Source organism: Thalia democratica, chromosome 5, assembly GCF_965202585.1.
Source record: "Thalia democratica chromosome 5, ktThaDemo2.hap1.1, whole genome shotgun sequence".
Classification (NCBI taxonomy): Eukaryota; Metazoa; Chordata; class Thaliacea; order Salpida; family Salpidae; genus Thalia; species Thalia democratica.
Window position 1 is genome coordinate 70263406 of NC_139169.1, and position 8194 is coordinate 70271599.

Sequence of the window (8194 nt, forward strand, 5' to 3'; positions counted from 1 at the left end):
TTAAAATGACTTATTGAAAAATTTAATACAAACATTTTAATACAATTAATTTTTACTATATTTATGTCAGTTTTAAACAAATTAACAATTATGAAATAGAAATTTTTAACTAAATATGTACTCACCCTCACTCAAGTTGGGCCATCAACAAAATCTAATTATTACATCACACAGGAGTGGGATTGGTTGAAATAGTGACGTCACCATCGTTTCGCACGTCAGACGAAGCTTGCTCATTCGTCAGAGAGCTGATGCTCATATTGCAGTACGCTGAAACTTGCAAGGCTAAAATGGAAGGTTTGATGCACACTAATAAGTTTATGAACAACGTTGAAATTTGTGAAATAAAAAGTAAAAGTTGTGTGTAAGTTACAATACTTGATTTTTTTGATTTATGTTCGATTTATTGCGTATTACCATTATAAAACAAATAGTAAATGATAACTTTGAAGGTTTTAACAATCATCATTAAAATTTATATTTAAACAAAAAAAAAATTTAAAGAAGATTATTTTTAAAGAAATTATCCACAAACCTAAAAATTTTTAAAAGGTCTGTAGAATACATAAAGGTTTTCTTTTATAAACTATGATGTTTATAGTCACCTTCTGCTAATTTCTCCCAGGCATTAAAAAGTCTATAAAACAGTTGTACTATTTGACTTGATAAGGTTTACATTTGACAATTGCTAAACAACAGAAGGGGAATTCAGAGTTGATGCGAACGTTTCAGTTTCTGATGACACTGATAAGCTTGGCACGAGGACTGAAGTGAAAAATATCAACAGGTTTTCTGGCATCAAGCAGGCTATTGGTTAGTTGATTCAATTGTTAGTCAGTTAGTTTTTTTATAAGTGCTTAACAAACTTTGAAACAGCTTGTATTATAAGTGAGAAACATCAAGAGGGTTGTGGTTCAAAAGTAAAACAATTTTCAACATATTAATCCACAATAGTTAATTTTTCTTGATGACATTGTTTAAAATAATATACGCAGGGTTCGTGCGCGTCAGGCTAAATCAGGCTAAGTCAGGCTAAATCAGTTTTTTTGAAAAAAGTTGAAAAACGTCAGGCTAAATCAGTTTTTTTATTTAAAAATTTGAGAATGTCAGTTTTTCTCAGTTCAAATGCTTGAATTTTTTTTAATAATTGAGAAATCTTTAAAAGATCAAATTTAGATGTGAATTTATTTCTAAATAAATATTTAGTTATTAAAGACAAAATCAGTCAGTATTTGTAAAAGTAAATGCTTAACACCTCCTGTTGAATCTCTAAAAATATTTTAAGAATCTTCATTATTTTGTTTTGAGTAGATTATATATGTCATAATTATGAAAATTCTTAAAAAAATACAGTTTAAACATTACAGTTTAGTTCAACAACTTAGCTGTTTGTTTGAATTTGTTTACATCAGCTATGTATTTCAGAGCTTAGTTGGTTGAACTCTTTTAATTTCTAATTAAAGGCTTTATACCAAATACTTTTTAGATTAAAACTGTTAGCAGTTTATTCATATATTTTACTGTTTTTTTAAAGTCATTAGAGATATTCAAAACACTAAAACTTAGCTTTAATATATAAGTACTAAGTTTTGTGGGAGTACAAATTTTAGGTACAATTCATTTTTCTTTCCAAGAACAAAATTTTAAAGGTTTTTTTTTTAATTTAAGTGTGAGCTTTTTAAATCTGATACGACATCAAAAATCACTGTATTTATTTAGAGTTTAGTATTTTTAATTATGTATCAATTTTAAGTATTAGTCAAAATACTATAGTAATTTTTTTAAACTTATTTTAATACTTGTGTAAGCGTTTCATTTTAAATTTTAATAAAACACAACAATGCACGTCGTTTTATTATAAATCTTCTGGTTATAATGTTTTTACTTAGTGCTTAATTAAATTAAACAATTGTGTTTAGTAATATATATTAAATTTTTACACTAGTAATAGATTAGATATAACACTTATTTTAAAACTTATCACTGAATTTGTTATGTTAAGGGCATAGGGGGTCAATCACCCTTTTCACAATTTAGTATTATATTATTGAGTTGTAAATAAGCTATGAGTTGCTTTTTGCAGACTTTTAAAGCTTAAATTATTTTTGAGATAAAGCTTGTTGAAGTCAGAGACTACAATAGTACTAATCAAGACCCCCCAATACCAAAAATGACTTCTAAAGGGGTTTTCGTTACTTTGAAAAAATGTCAGGCTAAATTGGTCTCAGTCAGGCTAAATGAAAAAAAAATCGCGCACGAACCCTGTATACGGTGTACACTATTGCTGTTATCTCAGAACTTTATTTCGAACACTTTGTTTATAATACTGTTTCTATTTATGTTTTTTGAATATTGTATAATTCAACGAGCTTTTATTAGAGCTTATAGAACTTTTGAAGCTTTTAGAAATAACTCTGTTTTTATCTAATATCTTAATAAAGTTTACAAGTTTTTAGACCAGTAGTGTTGCTTTTATTATAAACATAAAAGTGTAGAAAGTTTTATGAAGCTTTATTTTATAGATTATGAAATAGAACGTCAAATAGAAATACTAGAAAGTGGTGGAAAAGTTTTGCAAGAAACAAGAGGTCTGACTAGTGATGGGTTAGTTTTAATATAAATGTATTTTTAATACTGAAACACCAACAGGAAGTCTTTTTTGTAATTAACAGTTATTTTCGTTTGAATTAAACTGCTAATGTTACTTACAGAACAACCAAAAGTCAGAGAAAAAAGGAAACTTCGTACGATTACAGGTTCATGTATGATGGAAATCTACCTCCTTTGTTGCTACATAATGATAATACCATACATAATAAAGAGTTGGTTGTTTTGTTTTTAATTGGTTTTTATTCTTAAGCAGTTTGTTGTATACTAGTTTATTTCTGATTAGGTTACTGAGACTAATATTTTAATTTGATTACAAAATTCAACTAGTTTTTTTAATTAAAACTCGCATAAGAATTTTAAAAATACTTTAAAATAATTGTTTTTCTTTTCTCCTGTTTTAATTTTTGAAATGTTTTAAAAAGTCCAATTTTTTATAGTTATTTTATCTTTGTGTAAGTTTTTTTTTTTTTTTCAATTGTTTTTTTAACAACAATAAATTAAGCCTTTTATTTTTTATTCTTTTAAAACTCTTTACTTTTTAGAAGTGCAGTCAATGTTGATAATTTAAGAAGAAACTTGAATAAGTTACCAACTGAATACAGAAAAAAATTGTTTGTTCAGTTTAATTTAAGTAAAGATGCTGTTGATTTTATTCTGGTAAGTTTTTATAGCTTTTGAATTGAAAATATTTTATTATTTAACAAAAACTAAGTCATATTAATGAAAAAAACATTCATTTAAAATTGGTACAAAGATACTTTGATTTACAATTAATATGTTTTGCTTATTTAAATTAGAAAAACCCTTTTATGAGTCTTTACTGTTTCGATGCTGTATAAACTTATATACCAAATTTACATTTTACAAACTTTTTATAATTATTAAATTCTTTTTTTTTTTTCGTTTTAAATTTTTTACTATGACTAGATAAAAGTTTCACAAAATCCAATAAGTCCAAAACAAATGTTTCATAGGAAAACCGTATGGCAGACTACTACATTGCCATGATAGAGCATCAGCCTGCAATCGACAAGAAATTAACTTTTGATTTTGTCAGAGTTAACTTGCTGCCTTATCTTGAAAAAAATAAATTGAGTTTCAAAACTTGGTAAGTTTTACGTTTAATATGTATGTACGTTATACAAATGTTATATAGTTATGCTTATAGTTATTTTTTAGTTAACCAAGACAAGATTTATATATTAAATATAACGCTTAAACCAGTCTAAATATTTGTTTGTGATTTTTCTACGGCATCAAGTATATAAAAAACAAATAATTGTTTAGAAACATCTACAAAGTTTTAAAGCACATATAAGTTGTAAAGCTTTCATGTTTTTAGTTCTAATAGTTTATTGAAAGTTTATTGAAGAAAGGTTTTGAACCTGAAAACGTTTTAAATTATATGTGCATTAAAACTTTGTAGATTTTTCTGAACAGTTATTTTTTTTTAATTTAAGTTGCGAAGAAAATTTTAACTTTTTGAAACTGTAATTTTAAGGTACAAAACTAAATAAAAAAAAATTCCTGCTGATTTATCCTTGCAAATTAAAAATAAAGTTATAATAGAAAAATTATAGTATGTAAATTGTGCAATACAAAGTGTATTTTGATATTCAATAATAAAACATAAGTTTTTACTTTATTTAACTGTACTTTTTGTAACAATACTATGATGTCCTAAAAATAATTTTTATCTCTACAAAAACAGCCCATTGAAACCTCAGGATTTGTCGGACTTGCTGAGTTTGGCTCACACATACCAAATAGACGGCAGAAGTTGTGGTGAAGCTTTCAAACTTTCACTCCATTCCGACAAGACTCCACTACAAGTTAGATATTTATCGTTTAAAAAGATTAAGTTTGTTGTTTTTCAGTGGCTGTATACTGGATTACAGTTCTTGGAACAAGCTTAAATCGGTCAAAATTTGAAATATATCTGTTAGCATTTGTAAATTTTATTAAAACTCAGTATTACTATATCTTAATAAATCGTTTTTTATTAACGCATTAGTTAAGATATTAAAGTTGTTGTGTTATTTTATTGTACATACTATTTGTTAGTATCGATATGTCTGAAAAACTATGAAAATTGAAAATCTAAATAAAAAAACTGTAAAATCATTGAATTTTTTTTTTAAACTGGGGAAAACCTAAACAAAAGACTTTATTATTTTTTAACAACATATAACAATATCAAATAAGTAGTTAATTATTATTGTGAACTATATTGGTAATTTAATAATCAACAATACGTATCTATAGTCAGAAAAAAAAAAAAATTTAAAGTTTTCCATGTTTAGGTTTTTTGTTTTTACATAAATTTCTACATAAAAAAGTAAGAAATTTTTCAACTTGATGTTACTATAAATCTTCAAATTTTGTAAAGTAGAATAAATAACTTAAATAAATGTTTACGCATGAAACACTGTGTTGAATAAAAACTTTGAATTTGAAACTGTCTGTCCTTTCACTTGAGCTCTTTTTCTTGGAAATATAACTTACCAAAAAGTTATCGCCATTATAAATGTTTGATACAAAATACAATAGTTTTGTATAATATTATCACCAAAAAATATCAAAATATAAACATGTCACAATAATACTAATGTAGTAAACTAATAGGTAGGAACTTTTACAAAGATAGTTGTAAGTTATAATGAAACATTTTTTTTTTAATTTGTTCTTTCAAGTTTTAAAACTCCTTTTAAAACTTTATCTTTTTTTTGGTTATAATCAATGTAGTATGTTTTTCTTCATAAAAGGGTTTATCATACCAATTCGATCATCAGACCACAAGCCTTCAGTAGACTGAGACTGGTTTTGTTCTTATAAGGACTCATCAGTCAGTCACAACTGAAAAAATTTGAGCTTGTCTCACTTGGCTTCTGCTCTGCAGACTTTCGCCGATGTTTTGATTGACTTTGTATTTGTTAATACTAATAACTTGAAAAGTACATATCAAAAATGTTGTTGAATTTTATTAGAACATCATTTATATACAAGTTTTAACGTACTTGTTACCAGCACACTATGAAGAAGATTATATTTTTAATTTACATAAAAACACAAACTTTTTAATAGATTGTGGAGGAAAACAACTGGTACAAAGTAAACGATGAAAACAAAATAGATGAATGGTGCACAGAAGTGATTGGAGAAAACTTGCAAGAAATCAACGAGATACTTGTAACCAGGAAGGCCAAGAAACAAAAGAAATTTGAGCAGAAGTCGGACAAGTTGTTGGGCAGACTTTGCAAGAAGGTTTATTCGAAATCCGATGGCAACGCCCACGCTAAACTAGTCAGAATGAACTTGAAAAAAAAATTAAACACATTTAGCTTAGATGAATACTGCTAGCAAATTTCGAATTGAAGTGATTGTTTTTGGTTTAAAGTTGTTTTTTTGTTAAATTAAAATTTGTACGCAACTAGTTTTTATTTATTATAATGAAACTTTTCTGTCTAATAAAGTCGAATTTGATTTATAAAGTAATTTTGTTCACTAAGTTTCACTTAATAAAATAACTTGAATAACTACTAATAGTTTTTGCATGAAATTTTTTTGACGAGGAAATCTCAAACCTAAAACACATCATGTTTTTATTTGTGTAGTTAAGGTTTCATTAAAGTTGATTAGTGATATTTTCAATAGGTAATTTGTAAGTGTTGGTACATTCAATTAAATATTTGTTGTTTTTAAATTGTTTTACTACACTTCAAGTTGTACGTGTATAGCTGTAAATTTAATAAATTATAAAACAATAAAAATTCCAAAGCAGTATCAAAACATCATCTTCTAAAATAATTAATTTGAATATTTATTTTGATTGTTTTTTTAGTTTGATCTATATTTTTATTATGTCTTTTTTAATTTTTAAATATAGTTGTTTAGAAAGTGTTATTTATAAATTAAGTTAACTCTGTCACTGAATGACACAAAAATTGTAGATGTATCAAGATTAAAACTTGTAAGGCTACTTTATTTCAAAACTATATAAAAACTTTAGGTAATTCAGGCTATTTATAATCTCTGAGAGTACATGCCGTTTTTATTTTAGACTCAATGACTATAGTCCAGTTATATTTGGTTTCTGGTCAAAATTTATATAGTACGTGTTTGATTTATAGTAATTTTATTATATCATTCACCCCTGCGTCAAAATTTAAAAAAAATAATGATAATTTCGAAATGCAAGAAGCACTGCTAATTTAAACTGAATGAGATATTCAGTATTTATAACAATTCAATAATTGGGAGAAAAAACACATTGAAAAAATAACTGAAATAGCGTTATTTTCATTTTCAGACTTAAAACTAATGCTTTTCTATTACATGCCCTTCATTTATAAATAGCCTAATCAGTTTTGTAAGTTTTTCAATGTTTTGCTCAGGAAGAATGCTTTGTAAATGTCTAACACTAAATGTTTGTACAAAAAGAAATATACAGACTAAAGACTTTTATGTCAAATAGTTTTTCATAACTTACGACCATTTTATATGCCAAATTTAAACTTTAATATTTTTAGTATTTTTCAAGTTGCGTTTTTGTAAAATTAAATGTTAACTGTAATTATTAATTCTAACTTGGAATGAACTGTATTAAAGCTTATGGAAATAGGTTTTAAAAACTTCTAACAATTAGATGACTTGTTAGTGATATAAACTACTTAACATTTTTTAGTGGAGTACTAAAGGGCGGAGTGATTGGTCTATTTGTACTTATAATAAATATATATACTAATGATGTCGTAAAAAAGATAAATTTTACAGTGGTTTAGTTGCTAAATTTATTTGCAGATGATACAAAAGTATTTAGTTGCCAAATAACTCTTCACAATTATTCCTAGATAATTTATGTTACTGGTTAAAAGCAAAATACCTATTTCCTAATAAGTTTCAAACGAAAACCTACCGATCTCTTAATAGATAGAGCTAAATAACTTTATCTACAGTGTTTAAAGACTTTCAAATCTAAACATCTGATTATTTGTTGTAAAACGATCGCTTATTTTTTTATGTTTACATTAGTTTCATTTTACCAGAAAAGTTTTAAACCTAGTCATATTTGGATAAGACTATGTAAATTTAACATTGTACCTTGGACCAAATTTGTAAAAATTATAAGATTTTTTTCTAAGCAACAGACCATTCAAAGTATGCTTAGTTTATTAATTTTTTGAACTAATCTTTTAAATTTTCTCATCGAGACAAATACTTACTAGAAAAAAAGTTTGATATGGTAAAAAGCGTTTTTTTAAGTCTTAAATTATGTATATGTTACATTAATACATGTTTTTGTCAACACTGAAAAGCTGTTTATACGTTAAACTTGCTTAAAAGAAGGCTTCAACTTTATATAATATATTTTCTTAAGTAAACCAACTAGAAGAAAAATCTTAAAATATTTTTGCAACTCCTAAATTTTTCCTAAAGAAATGATAGTTTGCAGACTAATACTAAATTAGATATTTTTAAATATGTTTCTTAATATTAAAATTATTTACAGACTGAACTATCACGTAACTACATTAGTATAAAGCGAAAACTGGAGACTAGAAACGGTGAAAAGCAGTGCCTTTAA

General features: G+C 25.7%; 1 protein-coding gene across 1 annotated transcript in view; it reads left to right on the forward strand.

The window, feature by feature from the left end:
* The window catches only part of LOC145836818 (glutamyl-tRNA(Gln) amidotransferase subunit B, mitochondrial-like), an 8832-nt gene extending 638 nt beyond the window's left edge, over window positions 1–8194 (forward strand). Inside the window, exons 3-11 of the mRNA XM_082944590.1 lie at window positions 175–297; window positions 700–813; window positions 2523–2604; window positions 2712–2822; window positions 3153–3267; window positions 3585–3718; window positions 4322–4442; window positions 5695–5913; window positions 8120–8194. Coding sequence (XP_082800716.1) covers window positions 175–297; window positions 700–813; window positions 2523–2604; window positions 2712–2822; window positions 3153–3267; window positions 3585–3718; window positions 4322–4442; window positions 5695–5913; window positions 8120–8194 — 1094 coding nt within the window. The remainder of the gene's footprint in view (window positions 1–174; window positions 298–699; window positions 814–2522; window positions 2605–2711; window positions 2823–3152; window positions 3268–3584; window positions 3719–4321; window positions 4443–5694; window positions 5914–8119) is intronic.